Source organism: Bemisia tabaci, chromosome 3, assembly GCF_918797505.1.
Source record: "Bemisia tabaci chromosome 3, PGI_BMITA_v3".
In the NCBI taxonomy this organism is placed as follows: domain Eukaryota; kingdom Metazoa; phylum Arthropoda; class Insecta; order Hemiptera; family Aleyrodidae; genus Bemisia; species Bemisia tabaci.
In genome coordinates, this window is record NC_092795.1 from 57127216 (window position 1) to 57148618 (window position 21403).

At 36.9% G+C, this 21403-nt stretch overlaps 1 protein-coding gene across 1 annotated transcript; it reads right to left on the bottom strand.

Annotated features, from left to right (window-relative positions):
• Nucleotides 1-7889: 7889 nt before the first annotated feature.
• On the bottom strand, nt 7890-20982 carry LOC109034168 (anillin). Its single transcript, XM_019047168.2, has 11 exons — nt 20679-20982; nt 19279-19399; nt 17845-18348; nt 17218-17462; nt 15929-16213; nt 14792-15044; nt 13297-13461; nt 11451-11701; nt 10130-10306; nt 8945-9139; nt 7890-8214 (listed from the first exon to the last, which is right to left on the bottom strand). Exons 1-11 carry the CDS (start codon nt 20694-20696, stop codon nt 7945-7947), a joined length of 2484 nt encoding a protein of 827 aa, XP_018902713.2. The 5' UTR covers nt 20697-20982; the 3' UTR covers nt 7890-7944.
• Between the last annotated feature and the right edge of the window lie 421 nt (nt 20983-21403).

Sequence of the window (21403 nt, forward strand, 5' to 3'; positions counted from 1 at the left end):
TGAGGAATCTGTATAACTTTCTAAATGTTGCAACTGCTGCAGATTTATTACTGTTTGAGTAAGCACAACAAGACATCAACCATATATTTATGGTACATGGTAGAACTACAGGGTTTTGCATTGTCTTATCTTGCCGACAGAGCTTCAACTGGTTTCAATAGTTGGTCTGCTGGTCCAAGGTCTCTAGCAACAGCTGCAGTGGAATAAAACTCAGGGAATGATTCTAAGTCAAAAGGATCAATTGCGTTCATCCTAGACCCTAACAGTTCCTCCCTAACCTTGATGATCAAAGAAGAAACTGTCGGTAGGGGCTTGGAGACTTGGAAACTGTAGGGGCTTGGAGGACAAGGCACATAAGTCCAGTTTTTGCTATTTTGAGAAATACGTGTTTGAAGTTTCGAAATTAAATAGATCCTAATAGCTGAGAGAAAGTTCAAACTGACTTTTTGAGCTTGAAAATTGGAATTTGGGAGAGAATTTTACAGAGAATATGCTTTAAGACTGGTTTTATTAGAACTCATATCATCTCAATTTTTTAAAAAAACTGCACTCATGCGCCTTGTCCTCCAAGCCCTTCAATTGAATGTATAGAGAGGAGCGGCAAGAGTACCCGCTAAACTTTCAACAAATTACTTTCTTCTATTCTTTTCTGACGGTTGGACGAAAAAAATGACCAATTATACGCAAAAAAAATAATCAAGGTCTGCCTTCCATGCCAGAAGTGTGCTGTGAAATTTTTTAGAAGCTGAAAAGGAACTCCTAACTTGGCTGCCCGTAACCAGTTGCCTTGAGACTTATAAAATACCCGTACCTTAACCTTCTGAGAAAGAGAAAATCATTGACATTTCTAGATAAATGACCCGAGTTAAAGTGAATTCTTCAGAAAGTCTTTTACAGGAACAAGGCATGGTTTAAAGTTTTGGGCGATTCAAAATGAAATATTGCAAATGTGTAAAATAAGATGTGTTGAACACCTGACTTAACACTATTTGATACTTAAAAAATCTAAAAATGAGGGGAATCTATGAAACAACATGGGGTCATTAGAACATCTCAATTTGGCATCGTAGAGTACTTGTAATAGATACGTTTTAGATTCTGTAACAGAACTACCACAAATCGCACTATCTCAATTTAAAAAATAATAATAATAAAAAACTCTCAAGAGCGACTATCTTGAGTGGCCTGATTTCTATTTCTGGATTTTTTCAACATCAACTTATAAACATCTGCTTGAATTGAATGAGGAATATCTAACTTAAAACTATCTTCAGGTTTTTCCAGGACATTGCGAATAACTCTTAAAGCCCTATCTTTGAGCGAGTCGACAGGATAAGTGATAAGAAGGTTCTTCCGCTGGATCGGCTGTCTGGAACAACCTCTCTGTGGACGATTCATCTTCCTGTATTCTGTTTTCCATGATACAGGAAAATATACTTCAGACTTTTCTACCACAAATCTATCCCCATTGTTTGGATTTTCAAACATCCACGGATGGTTTTCATAAGTGTCAATATCGACAAAAGCCCCTTTCGTGATCAGGTAAGCAAAAGGGACTGGGTTTCCATCAAAATCGAGCCAAATAACACAAACTTCATCATTTGTTTTGTTGATAAATCTGATGAAAGATCTATCCCCATTGTGCTGAGATCGGTGTTTGATGGGAGTGGCTGGATGACTCATTTACACTATCTGTGATGGCTTGAGAGCTTATCTGAAACAGAAAAAGACAAATGTAATGCACGCATCACATTAGATACATAGAATGAGAGAGCAATACTTTCTAAAGTAAATAAGCTTCCTATCTGGCAATTGGATCCCATTTAGCAGGAGGGAACCGACACAATTACTGCGTTTGCAAAATGATGAAACATTGCTGCTTTATAAAATGTAGGTACTAGACATATGTCAGTAATAAAATTTCTCGGTTCACAATTTCAGTTTCATGTTAATTTTTTTGGCCACCAAGCTTAAGATACGAGTGCTATAATCTAGAAACTGTAGATTGGTGGTGGCTTACACACGTACCACGCACGAAGTGGTCGTTCGATAGACGGGCGCGGAGTGGAACTGTCCATTTACTGCTTATTCTCGTCGTAACCTCAATAACACGGGATCTTACGGGAGTTTTGACAATAAATGATTCAACACTGAAAGAACCCCACACAGAAGAGGGGGCTTAAAGAGGCTCCTGGTAGATTTTGATGAAACTTTGATAGATCGACACACAGTTCATCATTAGTACAAAGCCAAAAAATTAGCTCATTCTAACGAGTAGAAGCCGAGATATTGGCGACTGCACCCGGACTATTTTCTGTTCGGTGGAGGTAAATGGGCCCTCCAAGTCGCCTTTCCTTTCTAATTCCTTGCTTGAACACTTCAGCCGAGGAACCCTCTCTCTCTTCCAGGCAGCAGCAATCACCTCATATTGTTTATATTCACTCTTTCAGACGGACTTTCAGGCCAGCTCAGGCAGTGCGATGTGGATTCCTCTATAAGTCACACCTCTCTTCTGAAATGACACAGAGTTGCTGAAACAGAATCTGCAGATGCGAGGAGGAGGAGGGAGTACGGCCTTTGCACCGGCTGAATGTATAAAGCACCTAACTGTGTGAGATCTGATCGAAAACGCCAAAAAACCGAAGGTGAGGAGACTTGAAATTCTTCAGTCATGCTGTGACATGGTGGAAAATAGTCCAAGTTCAATTGCAAATAATTCACCTTATACTTGTTAGAATGAGCTAATTTTTTGGCTCTGTCTTGATGATAAACTTTATGTCAATCTATTAGAGTTTCATCAAAATCTTTCGGCAGGCGCTGCTGTGCAGGGTTTTTTTCATTGTAAACTCACTAGAGGAATTGTTGTAGCCAGATTGCATTCGGGTTCACACTGAAAGGAAAAGAAAAAAGCACAACACTAAGTATGAGGTATTTACTAGCAGAAAGTTCACAACTGGGCGCTTTACGAGAGCTCTGCAATGACTTCGGTGCCAGGCGGCCCCGTTTAAATAGAGGCAGGTCAGTGCAGGAGTGTGCCGCGACTGATGCAATGCGTCACTCTACTGCGTAACGCCGGATATAACAAGAATGGCTAGGTTCATAACTGGACACAGAATTCCAAACAGTTGGTTCTGCATTTGATGTAGGTCCTCCTTCAGTGATAGTCCCATAAGCAACCGTGGAAACCCCCTATCCTCGTACTAACGTAATTGTCGCTCCTCGTGTGTTACGAAAGTCACCATAAGCGTAGCATAGGATCGCCCTGTCTGTTGTTTGTTCTTGTGTTTCAAGACACTATCCTCGGAGGAGGTTAATCATTCTCCTTCTCAGTTAAACCTACATTAGCCCTGAATCAGGGTTTTGCAACTTTAAAGAGGAGGTATCCCACCCAACAAGAACTGCATTCAATGATAAATCGACATTATATGATGAACTAACCTGACTCAAAGTTGTTGGTTCGTAAAGAGTAACTGAGGTACTTACCCAGCATGAGGAAAATTAATGATTGTACTTAGAGTTGAACAAATGTTGGAAACTTTAGACGGCACCCACATCAATAATATAACTGAGCCATGAGCATGCATACAGAAAATTATCACTGAAATTTGTAGAAACAGTCTGGGGCTAGGGAAAGGGAAAGTTCTCAGGATACATAACCTAGAAAGTGAAAAGTAAATAAAAACAAGAGCTTTTCCGCGCAGCGCTCTCAACGGTTAAAATGCGAACTTCTCCACCAATGAATTATGACGCATCGTGATTGGCTGTTTGGTTGTCATTTGAATTCAAAAGTTCCGCTCCTATTATATTCTTCTGAAGAGAAGCAAGCCAAAGCTTGGAATATAGACAGAATATTCTGCATACAGAGAGGACCGTTCAAAGAAATCTTAAAAAAAATGATGTTGTGGAATTCATGAGATGAAATAAAGCAAGACAGAAAGTCTGCAATGTTGCGAACGGCGATACGTGGATTCATACTTCAGCAATCAATATGTTCTTCTTAATAAAAGGAGACCCTCAACTTTACAAGTACTTAAACTGAATCAGGGTAGCTAATTATAGTGGCGGTAAATCTTCTGCCACTAATTTCGTGATGAATACACTAGATGCTGTTAACTTTTCAGTTTGAAATATGTACGAACTCACTTTTCTCTCTCACATTGAGAAGCCTTTTGGCAAGACCCCTAAACATTAAAGAGGTGCCTCTTTCTGTCATCAGAAATGTTTACATGTAAAATAGGTAAAATAATACCTGCAGCCCGATTAATGCGATGTCATTATGATGAGAAAATTAGGAAATGATAGCCTTAACTTGGCCATGCAATACATCGCATTCTGACAGCTTGTCAAGCTGCTATACGAGTAAACTTTCAATAATGAGCCTACTGGAGCAGTTATCAACAACTGTAAAATTGTTCAAAACTCAAATGAAGTTTCTCAGATTACTTTGCATTACACCATTTTCGTTATTCTATAATAGAGGATATAAAAATCAATAACTTCAAATTTTCCACGAGTATGAATCATGTTTATTTTTCTTTAAAAGATGAGGGGAGAGGGAGGGGGATAGTTTGGTTGCAAACAGGTAAGAACTCGTCTCTTCACAAAAAGATGATTATACAGAACAAAAATTATTAAAAAATAAAAGAAAGAAATAAATAGAAACTTTACAATACTTAATTGTTCTTTCCAGCTAAAAAAAAATTGAAGGGGTTTCAACTGCTTCAAAAAGTAAGGATACAAAACTGTCATTTAGCAATCATTTATCAACCACCGTAGTTGAAAATTTAATATGCATTGCGATTGAAAAACGAACTTATTTGATTTTCAATAATTGTTTTATAATCATAATGTGATCCTAGAACAGAAAAACGCGATGATTTCTCTAGTGAAGAACAGAAAATGATATTTTGAAACAATTCACTAATGGAAATTTTTTATATCTACATAGAGGCAAAGGAGAAAAAAAAATCCATAAAACTTATTAAAAACAGATCATAAAAAGTAATAATCATCATAAAATTGTAAAGATTCTAGATCAAAAAATTGATTAGAGGTAGGTCCAAGCATAGCAGATACCTTTCACCATTCTCTATACAGTTTAAAGGTCCATCTTCAGCATTCATTTAAAAAATCCACTAAGTAAAGCTGCTAAAATCGATTCTGAAATCAGCAATTATTTTAAAATCATGACAAAAATATTAAATTCTGAGAGTCATCAATTCTAGCGTCATATCTCAAGAATGCAGCAGAGAACCGAAAACGAGCTTTGAAAGTTCAATGGTAAAGGCTAAAAATTGATTACGGTCTTTCCTCATGGGAATCCATTGATCGTGAGAGAGATCGTGGCGATGCTAAGAGAAGTCAGTGTAGTTGCAGATAGTATTTGCTCAATGCTCACGATCGATCCATTGGAGGTCATTATACCTTAATTTTTTCTGTAATTAAATTTTCAAGCTTCAAAGAACATACTACTTATAAATTTTGGTGTCAATAGCTTTCACACATGACTCTTCAGTTTTAGGAGGGCTTTAATATTCACAGCAGCTCAAAGACTTATGGTGAGCTGCAAAAACTCTGAAGGCACAAGCCAGAAAATCAAAAATACCGCAGTGATGCCCCCGCACGGAAAAATTTCTCTGTAAGAGATACTGAGGAAAGACCTTAAAAATAATACTGGAGCCAAGAGGCAAGAGGGGGAGAGATAGTACAGTGAAGTAAAGTAGAAAAATATCACAGTTCAAGAATAGATAAATTACCTACAGATAGTTGTTTAAACGCTAAACAAGATGCTGAGAAATCCTAGGAGTATGTTACAAGCAAATCTACAGTAAAATCTTGATTTACTGATGAAGTTTCAGGTCAAATTTTTTCTAAGCTTCCGTAATAAAAAGTAAAGTGGAAAATTATATTTTGAGTGTAAATAAGGACTCGAGTTCTCTGTTTTCACAATAATATCAACTTCCCATTTTTAATTGGGCAAATCATGCTTATATCATAACAATTTAAAATGGGTGAAGTTTACATACGCTTAAGGTACGTTCGAGGGTACACCCTGATGTAAGTTTCGGCATTTTACACTTCAAAAATCATGACGGATAGAGGAAAGTTATTAGAAGACTTTCATTGGTCATAATTACAGCTCTCTGAGGCACTATACTTTTCAAAATTTGGCTCTTGGGTTACCAAGATATTTAACTTTTATTGCTCTCATCTCTTTCCTGCAGATTTGATTTTCTGATTCTGATCCTAAGCGTTGCCACGTGTCTTATTTCTGAGTGGGGCTGTTACGCGCTCTAGACGGAACAAAAAAAAAAATTCATTTATCGGATGATTTCAAAAGCAAGAAACCAGTTTTTTTATTCCATCAGTGAATAGTAATTCCTTCTTAAAGTTTTGAAGGCTTTTGTTCACAAAATCCATGACCTCCATGTTACTGCCTAAGTGTTTACATGCTAAATCTGATTTAAGGTGCAGAAAAAAGGAAAGTCCTTTGGTGCATAATCTGGAATTATTAGAGATAGGGAACAATTTCCTAACAATTTAGTTTCCAACTAATCTGAAATAATCTGAGCTGCATGCAGCTGAACTTTGCCGTACAGAAGCAGAACTGTCTGACTCAGAAGTCTGTGCCGTTTTCTTTTGACTGAAAGTTCTTTCCTGCATGGATAGGTTCTCCTAGCAGCAAGTAAACAACAAACAATACGCTCTTGGCGTCTCAGAAAATCAATGTCATGCTCTTGCGCCCTGACAATGTTACCGACATGTAAGTTAGGAATGGATTAAATTAGATCTGCAGCGAAAAGAGGTGGGTGCCGGAAAAGTTAAGTATCACAGCGATCCAGAAACCAAATATAAAAACTATGGTTCGTTTAAACTGAGGGTATGATCACCGAAATATATTTCAAGGGTTTTGTGTGGCTATCATTATTATTGAAAAATAAAATAGGAAAACTAACTTTGGGATACACCATCACAACTTAAAAATTAGGGGCTAAAATCAAAGTTAGGACTATCCCTGATTAAGGTTATTGCTCAGACATAATTTTAGATGTAAAGTTTCTTTAGATAAAAGAAAAACCAGATCATTGAAATTTCCGAATATTCCAATGAAGTCTAATTAATCAAGAATTATGTTACTGTGACGAGCACTGTGAATTGCAGAAATGTAAGATTGAGCATAATAAATTGATATTTTTCAAAAATGACTAATGGTTACACAGTGTATGAAGGATAAAGGCAAACATGAATGGTGCTATGGGTGCTGCACTTACTCGGCAAACATTAAAACAAAGAAAAAAACTTATGAGATAAAGGAACATTCTTTCATGACTGTGAAAAAAATAAACCTAAAAGATGATTCTAAGTGTAGCATTTGCCCACAAAGAAACTAAAAAGTGCGGCAGAGCCACAATATGAACTGAGTGAAGTCTTATCATTACATCACCTTCCTTTCCGGCCAAAGTATCACAAGCGCCATTTGCCATTGAATGCTAAATTGCAGGACATCTCAATTTAATTTGAATTTTTTCCTTTAAAACTTTTATACATGCTCTCATGAAAATTTTATGGATTAATTTTGCTAATAAAAAATATTGGGTATAATTTACAAGTGATTCTGCTCATCAGTTTTTGGGTAATAAATTAGACAAGTTTGAGAAGTTTGGCGCCGGAGTGCCTAAGCACTAATGAAGCTTGTAATACTTTGACCGGAAGGTGATGATTAGTGAATCTTTCAAGGACAAATTTGAAATATTCCTGAGTTTCAAGAGATCAGCTCGGTCAGATGACTATGATAGACCATAAGGTATCATATTATACAAAACAAGAGATAAATAACAAAGATGGTTGTTTTGTTTGAAATAGAAAAGAAACGGAGGAAAGATTGTCTAAATTTTCAAGGAATTTACAATTGGAGCATTACTAAATTAATCAGAAAAATCACAATTATTTCTTTCTCCATGCACGAATTATATCTAGAGCCTTATTTAAAGTCGCACACCATTCTAGCCTCTCTTCTTTGGTATCAGTGGAGAGAAGATGGCGAACCATGGTGTGCGCAGCATGTCTCACCAACACCAACGAGTCTTCATCTTCATCCCTTGCTGGTCTGATTGTTTCCAGTAAGAAGGTATTTGGCCGTGCACAGATATCTCGACTAACAGCACTTATTGATTGAGACGTGCAAGTATTTAAATCTATAGTGTCGATGGGAAGCTGAAACAAGTAAAATTATCAATTAGTTAGATGTTTTTATGATTTTTAATTCATGTTGAGATCAAAAAGTTCAAGACAGTTTTGAGAGTGAAATTATAGGAGTACAATTTGGCAATTCTCATTTTTTTGGAATAATATCTTGGTAAGTATGCATTTAGAGAAGAGAGATTGGTTGGAAAATTGAGAAAAAATTGCAAGAAATATTTTTTAACCGATTTTCAGGGAGTTGTAAACCATATTATTGGCACAATAAGCTGTGTGCAAAATGTGATATTTGTTAATATTTTAGGAATGGTTGCATGTATTAAAATATGGTTTAAACGAGACTGTCTCAAGTAAAAATGGGCAAATTTTTTCATGAACCCCAGCCCCTTGGAAGGCAGATGACTAGGGCCAACTTGCAAATTTTGAATGGGCGCCCCACCCCCGTTGTAGGGCACCTCGTTGGAAAGAACAACAAAAATTTAAATTTTCAGCAAAAGCCACAGGATCAATATATACTAAAAATGCCAGCTGGTCGAAGTCCAATATGACGGAAAATCAATACCTCTGTTGTTCACTGACGGATTATGATGAAATTGAATTAACAGGGGGTTTTTGCCACAAAAAGAAGGTATTCGCCACCAGAATTGTGAAGTTGTGATTAATTTTTAAAATTGCACCTTAGAAAATGGTGGAAAGTGGGTTAGGATGTTCTGAATTAGAAAGGTAAAAATGTTTCTTTCAGTACCTTGGTTCGTTCATCATCAGGATACTTCCAATACGAAAGACTGTCACCTTTCAATAAACACCAACGACGATGCCAGGCCCCAAAACCGGAAACGTCCTCAAACATAGTTAAGAAACCTCGTTGCTCGACAGTTGGCGATAACTCGCAACTTAATTTTAACTGCACTTTTCCATCCAGAGGGTTTGAGTAAGTAACCTAGGAATATGGAAGGAAAAAATTTACATTTGAGATTGTAATGGCTGAAGATATTGCTAAACCTCGCTTTTCATGGGTGAGGTGTGGTTTTCTTTGGCCAAGAGTTAGAACTCTTTGTTGACTCTTATTTTTCTAATAGGTCTGTTGAGCACAAGTGATACAGGTAAATGAATAAACTTTTCACAGGAAAAACTGCCCAAAAATAATACTGAGTAGCAAAAAAAAAATCAGGAATTCACTGCATATCTTTCATTTTCAAATTTTTTGCAACTGCGAGCACCTTTTTCTTCCTTGCTGACGATTAGGTTCGTCAAAAAAAGATGTTAAAAAAGTAACCTATCTTCTATATACGAATAATGCTGCATGCTGTTTCCAATCTCGCACATGTACGATTTCGGTCGATTTATAGTACTTATGTTTTGTTTTTCTGCTTCTATATAAGGTAAAAAAAATGTTTTGAAACAACAGAAATTTCATGTGAGAGAAACTGATAAGAGTTTGCGAGATTGTTTTTATATTCAGGTTAGGTTTTTTTACATTTCTTTCCAAGTAGACTTGGTTACCAGCAACCCCGATAAAAGTACCCATGCAGACAGGAAATTGGGAAGTGCAAGTTACTACACAAATTGTACATTGATGTGTGAATTTAAAACTTTCCTTCACATAATTTGTACTTACTCATCGTCATTTTTACCGGATTTTAACTTTTTAAAGCCTTCTATTCGTGTATCTGTATCTCATGTATGCAACAGACTCATTGTGCAGCTACGACCCCAAATGGCTACCAACCTGAATCTTTGAGCTTACATGCTCCACACTTTGCGACTGCTTTGTGCCACAATTTCACGGTTGTATTCCGTAAAGTCTTGAAACTAAAATTCGTTGCAAGGATACTTTGCATTGGAAGCAGAGTATTTAGTTAAATATGAAATTCTTACGAAGTGTGTGTTGACGATGCCATTATATGGAATAAATAAGTTAAAAACTTGCCTTGTTCAAAGTAAATTGAGTTCGCTGAACTTCACGGAGAGAGAATACAATATATCCAACCATTGTGAATCTGGAGGCTCTTGAGCAGGAAGCCCCAGGGACAGGTGGGACAGCCAGGGTAGTTGATTTAGAGTTATTTTTTTGCTTCTTCGGAGTGATTCTGAATTTATGCAAATCCTGAAAAATTTTATGCAAAAAGTTAACGAAAGTTGAGGATACTTGATTTAGATGTTTTTTTACTGACTTCTTTAGTGAAATTCTGCATTGACAATGAGTCAAATTAAAAAAAAAAAGCAAAGGGATAATATAATATGTATACCCATAAAGATAATGATATGAATGGAAGCTTGTGTATCCTTTAGCACTAAGAGGGAGAATTATTTTTACTTTTACCATGGATTTGTGAGATATTTTGAATCTGGCTAAGAAATACGCTGATACTACGTGATGCAAAACATAAGTATTCTCCGTTCCTGTGAACCAATTTTTGGGGGCCTTCTGCTCAGATTTTCTGACTTTTCCTGGTCTTCCATGAATCATTGCTTTCCCTCGACTCTTCAAGGGTATTCTTGCCTGCCTCTGCAAAGGGGTTCGCGGGACTTTAAGAACATGAGACTGATTGTAATACAAAGTGTAGGATCGGGGGAAAGACTAATGGATGCATGATGCAAATAAATTAATCAATGTTCAGTTGATTCAGAGACACCGATTATTTACTAAGCCCCTGGGGTTTTCATTGAAACAAAAAATAAAAATAGTTTCTTAAACGTCATCATGCCAAAAAGCTTGACCCTACGAGTAGTTTTAATGCTTAAAATGGGCTACGGTTAAAAAATAGAAAAAATGGGAAAATCCTATACTTTTCTACACGGATGTAGGAACGACTGGCTTAAAGATCTGCGTATTGTCCCTCAGGTTGTTGTCTGTGGATAGGGCAGAGGTTTTGTGTATGTTTTTCTTTTCCGTGCAGATGATTGTTAATTTTTCTTGCTAAACATGCATACTTGAACTGTGATGTAGACATAATTCACTTTTGCTAATATGAGAACTTTTGTACAAGTACTCACAAAAAAAGGTTCCTTGAATTGCCATTTTTTGGAGGATTGTAATTTTTTGGTGCTTTCTTTGAAATTTCTTTAAATTTAATTCAATGAAAAAATTTAATACTGAATATTTTTCATTACAATAAACACATTTCCTCACTGCTTTGACCTTGAGGGGAGAGATGTCCCCCACCAGAAAATTATTGAACATGAGTAAGCTTCTGCATGATCATTCTGATGCAATGTTAATGTGATGAATTATAGGAATTGAGGCTTACCTTTTTATTGGAATTAAAATGTTTTGCATCATGAGAAACAGCTTCTTTACTTCGCGCTAGCAAATCATAAATTTCTATGGTCACTTTAAAATCAGAGTATAGCTTAGGAAAAGTCAAGCTATTAGGGAACTGCATGTAAACGATTCCTTTTGATGTTTGCTGTGCGTTATCCATAGTTGCAGTCATCATTGATGTTCCCAGAACAACTTCATCACATTTCAGTAAACAGACAAAATGATGGCACATTTCCTCTGGAAGAAGAAGACACATTTTGAAAAATTAACAAAAAATGAACTCTTTATAAAGCACGATAGGTGATCCACTGCTAACACACGGCTAACTATAGCAGTGTGTACGCACACATATTCATAAATTAAGAGAATAAGTAAAAATTATAAAGCACTAGATTGATATTAAGTTATGGAGCAGTGATTACGGCCAAAAATCGAAACGAAGTACCTCCCTTGTGGTGTTTCAAAATTTCTGCTCCTCTTTTATTTTTACGTAGAGAACCAAGCCAACTTTCTGCTTTCAATTACATAAAAAATATTTTGCCAACAGAGAAGAAAAACAAGAAAGTTTTCAAGAGATTACATTGACTACTTTTCCCCAAGAAAATATAAGCATGACCAAGAAGTGTGTGATGTCACAAACAGAGGTACGTAGCTTCGCACTTTGGACGTTGAAATACTAAAAATTCATTTATCAAACCGTTTAATAGCATATCCACATACCACACAATAATCTTCCTGAATTGATCTTAAATGAATCGGTGAGAACAAAAACATACCAACTCGATAAAATGAAATGAACAAGACACGCGCGAAACTGCGCAGTAGTTGAAGAAGTTGCCACAAGAAAAAGATTTTTGGTACTGAAAGACGAGTACTTAAGGACACTTTAAAGGTCCAAGTTGGAGCAGATGCGTTAACTCCAGTGACCTTTATGAAATGTGACTCTTTTTAATAGAAATTGAGCATTTTTAAGTTTCCGAGTTGGTGTGTTCTCCTTCTCCCGGATTCAAATGTTAAGTGTATTGATAAATAAATCAGTTTTTGGTACATCGATTTTCAATTAGTCACTGCTTTCTTGTGCGAAATTGGATGCGTTCATGCTAAAAGAAACTATGTGCATAGGATTTGCATGCAACACAGTTCTTTTTAGCATAAATAAGTCCAGTTTACCTTTAAATTACAGCAGTTTTGGTCTTTAGACTATTTTCTATAGAATGCATACTGTTTAAGGTACATATTGGTGGGTTCGAAAAATCACCTATGATCGCCCAGTATTTCCATAAGGCAGCCTGTTTGAATACATTGCACCCTGTTCTGGACTGTGTGGGGAGTAACTAGGCTATACCCACTAAGTTTCAAACGGAAGCACAAAAATGCTGTAAAGATCATGGACTAGGTATGGAGTAAAATGAACAATATTCAAAACCTTCCATCTCCACTGTATCCAAATCATCATACAAATCTACCTCATAAAAATGATCAACACTTGTACCTGTTACCCTGCAGGCTTGAATTTAAGGTAATAGGTACATTCTTTTCATATCACCTAAAATGCTTTACTGAATAACTTTGCAATGGCTGGAAAGAGTTTCAAATATGGGTCAAATAATGAAATAATAGTTGGAAAGAACAAAAACTACATACTTGGAGCCAAAAAAGGGAAAGTAGAACGATCTAAGGGGCACAGAGGGAATGTTATTGGGGAGGGGGGGCCCTTATAAATGCGTTCTTAAACAGCTTACATAAAACCGAGTGAGTACCAAATTGCACGACAATGTTAACACAATTTTCAAAATCCAATGAAAATTTAAATTTTTAAGAAGATTTCTTACCTCTTGCAGCTATCTGTATGGCATCAAATTTAACAGGCAGGGTTATTTCTGATACCGTTAACGATCCTTGATCCAGCAAGTTATTCATGTTTGGTTTCCTTGGTCTAACCGTTCCTTCAACTTTCAATCTTTGAGCCTCATTCATCGCTGCTTGCCGCCTGTGGGCTGAATTGGGACAGAAAATTATATTTTTGTGATAGAAGAAAGAGAGAGTTTTAAAAATAATGAGACCATGTCTGAGTAATAATTGACTTAAGAAACCATGTAAAAATGGGCAGAACAGTTTAAGACCCAGGCAAAGGGACTTGGCCCCTCCCAGGAAGCTCAAGGAATTTTTATAAATGAGTGTAAGGCAGATTTTTTACCTTCAAAATTCAAGTAGATCAATTTTTAGGCAAGAACAGCTTTTCAAAATTGCTCCTGAAACAACTCAATTTTTCAAAATACACTGGCCTCCTGGACCCCTTTTAAGGTCGAGGAAATCCCCCAAACCCCCCTGTTGAGTTCGGAGAGTTCAATTTTTTCTCCTCGATGGGGTGTTTTTTGGTATCCCCTAGATCCTGCCCCTTGACACTGGTGTCTTTCTAACCTCCCCACCCCACCGAAAGTTCCTAATTCTGCCCATGGATGTAAAATATTTAATTATTCGGAAATATAGACATGAGACTGCATCAGATGTAAAAGAATGGTATAAGCTTAAAATGGCACAAGTAAAAGTAAAAAATACTGGACATAATATTAAAACTTAATTTAAATGTTCCTTCCACACTACAAATCGACGGTGTAAGTCGGCAATCACATATCTCGTTTGCGGTGCCTGAAAATCTCCGCCTCTATGTTAATTTTTTAAAGGAGAACAAATTGAAATCATTCCTTGAAGTTTTTGCAGAATTTTCTTCACACAGAGAAGAAAAATCACGGCAATTTTAAAGAATTTTCGTTGAGTGGTTTTCCGTTTAAAAAATAAAGTATGACAGGAAGTCTGCGACGTCGCAAACCGCGTTATGTGATTGCCGACTTACACCGTCGAAATGCTTGCTGAGATAACATACTGAAAACGCTTTGGTTATGTAGATAAATGCTGCTCTTCAGAGAGCCATACCTCTCTTTCAAAATGACAGGTTTTTGACAAAATACCTTTATTGCTTTTGGAAAAAATCCTTGCATTCAATGCATCAATTGTCTTCAGTGTTGAATGCGAGGTTTTCCTTCCAAAAAAAATCCTCCTTTTATTTCTCTGAATTTTGCTAATTTTTTGGTTGAGAATGATTCTTGAGGCTCACGCGCAGGGGCTATCGTCCCTCTTCTGGCTAAAAATTCAAAATTTTCTGAGATTTTTCACTTAATTTCTGCTACGCATTGCAGGCTATTTCGACCAAGTCAGAAATCGGGTCAAATTATCTTAATCTCTTCGTCTCAAAAATACTACTTCCTTGCTGAAAACTTAGAGCAGGAGTATAGAAATAAAAAGAGTTATTTCTAAAAAGTAGCTTACTTGCAAGAAGTAAAAGTCGATCCGCCTCAATCTGCTCAGCAGAGTCATGAAATTCGACCAATGAGGAGCACAAATTTAAGGCCTGATTGGCTTGAGCGATGGCTGTAGCTTCGGCTGAGATCTTCAGCTGGAGTTCAGCGATTTTTTTGCTTACTGCTTCTCTCTCAAGCTCTTCGTCCTTCTTGGAAGATTGACAACTTATTGAGCTGATGCTCTGATGTACTACTTTCTTGACAAGTGAAGACCCATGCTTCTATAAAAATATTGAACAACCATTATCAGCCGACGAATTAAGCAGAGAAAATATACTAAGCTAGACGAGAAGAGCATGCACATTTTTTTAGAAAACAGTCCAAGGGCCATATGTAAGTTTGAGCTTAAATAATTTTAACACCTTCAATGGTTAATGTGATTGATTACTATTAAACTTATGAGGCTATTAAATGGCCACCTTAGGGTAGAGCGATTTCGACTTTTTTAGGAATTTTTTTGACGGGTAGTGAAAAATAGTTGGGAAATGGGCTGAATTTAATGTAGAAAAAAATTTACCAATAAATAACCAAGAAATAAACCAAAAAAAAAAACCATTTTTTCACTCCACTTGAAAATTTTTTGGAATATCTTGGCTTTGTTTTCCCTATGAAATGGTTTTGACCAAGCACCGTTCCACCGTGTAACGTAAAAACGCCGTTTTACATCTTCTGGAAACAACATGTAGTAGCAGAAAAACTTGTGTACCTTCGGACAATGTTTTTACAGAATTTTTTTGCAAATACTATCAAGAACTTAAGCTGAAAATTTAAGGAGTATGGGAAAGACGGTTTTTATTTCATAAAGCGGTAAGTTCCAAAAAACGAGGGAAAATCTTGATGGATTTACATCGTTCTTGCTTAGCATGGCAGCATTCTCCACCTTGTTACATGCAGTTTGGGCCATTTCTTAGCGCTTTTTCTCCTATGTGAGAGATACACTATTTTGAGGAGCTATCTGCATTTCTTTCATTTCATTTTTCAAGTGTTTTATCAAACATTGCAACTTTGCTTTCGTTCTCTTCTCCGAAGATTACTTCACATTCAACGGGAATTTAATTTGAATGCGAAATTTGGGCATGGAGCAATTCAAATATAATGCACTTACTTCATTTTCATGTTTTGTTTTGCGATAAAAACTGACAGTATGGGTGAGAGGTTGCTCACAGTTGATTCCATCTCCATTTTCATTTCCTGTTTTCTGAGAGGGGTTAGTATTGAGCGCTGAATTATCATCAAAGCACACATCATGTGAGGATCCAGACGATTCACGAAACTGTTTTGGAGGAGTTGGACCAGATGAACCATTGTTGAGAGCTAACTTATCCGAAGTTTTATCATTGGAGTCGAAGTCGCATTCACTTGCTGACAGCGTGTTAAGGCTAATTTGTCTCTAAAAAAGTAAGTAAATATGAATGAAAAATTATTCAAGGTGTTCAAATCGAAAATACATCTGTAATGTAACTTTCTACATCTTTCCTTTTCCATGAAAAAGAACAAAAAAATAATATAATGTCTTATTATGGTGTTATCTTACAACCAGGTAGTCATTTATAGTAATCAATAAAAATCCTGCGAGGATGAGGCTCTGGTAGAATTCCGGAGAGTCTGAGCAAACCAGTATTTCAGTCAATCTTCATTAGCTCTTACTTGATCCAAATTAATAATTTTCATTGATATGAAAATAGGTATTAAAGCTACAAGAGTGATAGATACATAAGTAGTTGTATTCGTAGGTTCAAAACACATAGAGTCCAATGGGCTACTGCGAAACAAGGTGCGAATTCAAGTATTCTGATATGTAAGTCTTCATCAAAATTTCCTGTAGAACACGATATTACACAAGTAATATCTCCTAATTAAGACATTTAACCTTCTTGGATGCATAAATTTAGACCTTGCGCTCATGAAAAAACAAAAGTCTACATGCGTCAAATCGCACACTAAACATTACCGTAATGGTCTCTGCGGTATGAAAATGAAACAACCTTAATCTCCGTGCTTTTGCTTCGCTGATACACGGTATTAACACTTTGAACAACACAAGTCCGGGAGGGAACATTGCTTGATTAAGAAGCTTACCAAAATTGTTGTGGTGCTTGATTCGATTGGAGTGGACTATTGCTTTCTATGTGAGCAGGGAACTCAGAATTCTCAAGAGTAGTGTAAACTAAAAACTGTAGTATCTTGGTTAGGAGTTGATTTCAGTAATTTGTATTGCATAAATTGTGTTGTCAAATTTTGGTCAGGAAACATGTATCGGAATACTTGAATTTGAACCTTGTGCCGTGGTCTATTCTTAATGCTGGAAACTCTAGTCTAATTTTCCCAAAAAGTGGGCTCGCTGCACCCAACTTTTTGAGTGCAAAAGGAAAAATAAATAGTGATGATACTAACCTTAGACTCTTCAATTTCCTTGCCTCTCTTTTGTGCTAATCTAACAATCTTCTGACCAAGGCTGCTTTCACTGGATGCAACGGATTCATACGATGTATCTTGATCTTTAAGTTCCAAATTGGAGGTAGAAATATCTGCTTCTTTAATTTTTGTATCTGCTTCAATCTTTTCTAAGAAAGCTCTTAGGTGATCAGGCTTCGGCGGAGGTGATGGTGGCAGGTGCAATGGGCCAGGCATTTTGTTTTCTGAAAAAAGTTAATTCGATTTAATGATGTCAACTTGCTCCACAAATCCTGTAATTTGGCGAAGAAGAATGAATTTTAGAAAGATAAATGACCGTCCACAAATCCATTTTTCAGTCTTTCTGCAACGTAACTGCAGCGCACCAGAGGTGGAAATCATCCTCAGGTAAATTCTTGATAGATAGGCACTGATTTGGAAACAATCTAAAAAACTATAAATTATGAGCACAGTTAAACAAGCACTCCGAAAACAAATTTATCGATAGTGTATTATAAATCTGATGTGACTGATGGAAAGGATTTTCAATGCAACGGCTCATTTTTTTGAGCTCCAATGCATTTGCTTTTAAAGCAAAAGATAGATATATCAGTAAAACACACGTACCTCGGGCTGGTATGTTGCGATCAATCAACTTATTTTCAACATGGATCGGAGGGGGCTTTGCAGGGAGGGCGATTGGCGGCTTACCATTTTCCTTCTTTTGAGCTGGTAAGGCTTGACTGTAGGGAGCTTTGGGTAATGGTGCTTGTCCTTTGTTCCTTTCAAAAAGGGCTTTCCTGTCAGCAATGCTCAACTCACAAGGATCTATAGAGATGGATTTCTTAGGTGAGTTTGGTACCCCACTTGTGGTTCCTATCTCTGATAAAAATCTACATTTCATAGACGCCTCTTTGAAGGAATTTAAAGGTTCCATTGGTTTCATTTTTTGCGGTTGCAAAGTTTTTTTTGAATTGGGCAAATGGCTGATGGATGACACTTCTACAGCAGAGGAAGCTGGGTTTTGTTCAGAATTTGCTTTGAGGACAAAGCCCGTATTCTCTGTTTTGTCTAAGGAAACACTTATGCTACCGTTCTGCAGTATTCCTTTCATTCTGTTACTTGCCAAATCTGAAAAAAAAGTTAAAAAAACAACTTTATAATGAAATTCAAAATGATCTGTGGGAAAATGCAGATATTCATGTGAGTGCTGTGAGAAATTGCTATCTAGATAACATTAGCTTGCTCATAAGCCAGTCAATGGCTGAACTACCAATCTAACACCTTACATAGGAGGGAATTAATAATAGCCCTAGCCACACAGACAGGCAGACTGATGTATAGATGGATAGGTACGTAGTAGAATTTTGGATAGATAGATGGATGGATTGAAATGGATAAATAGATAGATGGGCATATGGATAGGTGGATGGTGGATAGGAAAATGTCAATTTTATAAAATTAAAAATAAAAAAAAATCATTATGATATGCAATTGAGTGTTTTGGGTTGACCGCGCAAGCCAGTGGCAATATTGAAATAGATGTTTCGCATTTGATACCTTCCTTTGAAAAATATTGAAAGTAAAGAGTGTCCACTCTGAAAATATTGAAAGGTCCATTGGTCGCTGACATCTTCAACAGATTTTGTAGACATTTCTATGGGATTTGACAAAAAAGCAGAAAATTGGGCTTTCGTTTTTAGCAACACTTTTTAAGTTTTTGTGAGTTGTACCTGAACTTAATTTGAAGAATTTTACTAAATTATTTCCAATGAATTATTAAGTACGAGTGAGCGGACTCTTTGAAACTGACGGTCTACATTCTCATTCATTTTATCTCCATTGCTCTGTAAGTATGAAGCTGCTGAACCAGCTCATTCTACCATTGTAAAAAAGATCGGATGAGGCAATTAAGTTCAAAATTGGTGTCATTTTACTACAGCCAAGACAGTCAAGAGCACTCTGGTTAAGATAAGTTGGAAAATCGCAAAATTGTAGCCTGAGAAATCCGCAAAACCAGACTGGTTAAGTTGAAAAAAATGTGTAATGATTTATGATTACCTGAGGTGAGCAAATTTTTGTTTTCCTTCAGATCGAGTGATTCTTTTGAAAGATTGTCTGTAGGATGCTTCAGATGAGTATTCAACCGCTCTTTACGCTTTTGAGCTCGCTCCACCATCCTCTAAAAGATCATTTACAATATATTAATGTATATCAGATTTAACAGGGAATGATATCACAGAAAAACAGTAAGATGTATCAAAGCAATGAGATTGAGGTAGCATGATTGTACTCAGCATTCATATTACACTGCAGCCTCCTGAATTGTGGAAATGGAACCATCCAATACCCCGCAGTTGATTAAGCTTCCAGCACATGGTCCAATTTGGGTTATCTAGCGTTAAGGTTACTGATTATTTAGCATCTTTACTCTTCTGCCTGCTTTCATGGACACTTTTAAAAAAAGTTCTCCAAAGTTAAAGGTAAGACACACTTTGAAGATTTTGCTAAATGGATTTAGGAGACTAACTCCTTTGCAGTCCTTAAGTTTTGGGCAGTTCGACGCAAAAATTGCGAATCAGAGCTTATAATGTTCCTAATGAACTGCACGCAATGTTGAGAATTCCTAACTTCTAAATTCGGTAACGATACTATGGGGCTTTTTTTTTTTATCGCGGAACAGGGTGGATCGCAGTGGAACGTACTGGATCGGAATTCTGAGCGATCCAAAGTGGTCCAAGTGACAAAAAAATCCAAACTTGGAATTTGGTTAGATTTGTCGGGGACGGCAACTTCCTCGCATTAGGTTAGGATCACAGTGGATCACAAGCTCGCTCCACCTCGGAAGAGCGATACAGCGTTCCACCCTGATCCACCTGGAACGTTTCGATCACGGCTGAGGAACGGAATGTAAAAATACTGATATTCATCGTGATCCACCGCGTTCCACTGCAATCTGCATTAAAAAAAAACCCTTGTCGCTTAAAGGCTGGCGCAGTCTATCTTAGACCAAAAGCCAAGTGTGGCACAACATTTCACTTTAGAGGGCTCTTGCCGTACGGAGGATCTAGCAGATTTCACCTTTCAAGACTGTAAGGTAAGCTGCCTTAAACTAAATAAAGTTGATCTGCTGGAGACTAGTTTCAGTGAGCTTCTCTCAGAACCCACCTTTTTGCCATCTCTTCATTCCCTACGAACTTTAAAACCTTCAGGTTTGATGATTTCGGATCGTTCATTGAAAATCCTGATTTCATTGATGATCTGCAGCAACTGAATTCAACAGTGCCTAAAGGAATCACCGAACAGTTTGGAAAAAGTTTCATGAGGAGTTCACAAAAACCAATACGTCTTCAGTGTGCTGATGCTATGAGTAGGTACACAGCGTTCTCAGTGGCTCCTTTAGCTACCGAAATAAAGGATTAGGAAATTATTATTGACACTATGTACTCTGACTTACTTACCTCTGTGAACGCATCCATTATTGAGCCTCACAAACAGTTTCAGATAAGATTGAAGGGTACTTATGTGAAATCTTAGAACATGTGACTTTTTCGATTTACTTACTGTTGATTACAGTGCACATTCAACAACAACTTAAGAAAGAAAATTGCGATATTCGCTTCAAACACATCTCAAGTTTCCAAAAATGCTCAGTGTTACGATCACACCGTACCGCACTGATTACAGGAAAGCTCAAAGCTTAAAAATTTTAAACTTTTCCTTCTAATCTAAACCATGCTAAACAGAAAAAAAAAAAAACAGAATTACGGTTACAGCATGTAAACAAGAGCGTAATTGTATGGCCAATCAGATTTGCCCAATCGCTGGCCAATAAAAATTAAGAAAGAAAGCCTCCAACTCACTGATTGGTCCCTCTAATTTGGCGGGTAAATGTAAGCGGAAAACGAGTGAGTCGACCGTTACTTTTAAGCTCTTTTTTCGAGGCAGTGGCAAGGAATTTCTGCGGGTGTATGTTATGTGTAAAATTTGTTGAAAAAACCATAGAGTTCATTGAGAAGATCAAGAATTTATTTCGAAGGGGAGAAAAGATAATCAAAATCAGATCGATCAAAAGCAGAAAGTCGGAACACGATGCCAGAGGCTGAGGTTAACCAATCAGCAAGGATCCCCCCCCCCCCCCCTGGTTCTGTCATCGTACTCTCGCCAAATATATCGTTTCAAATGG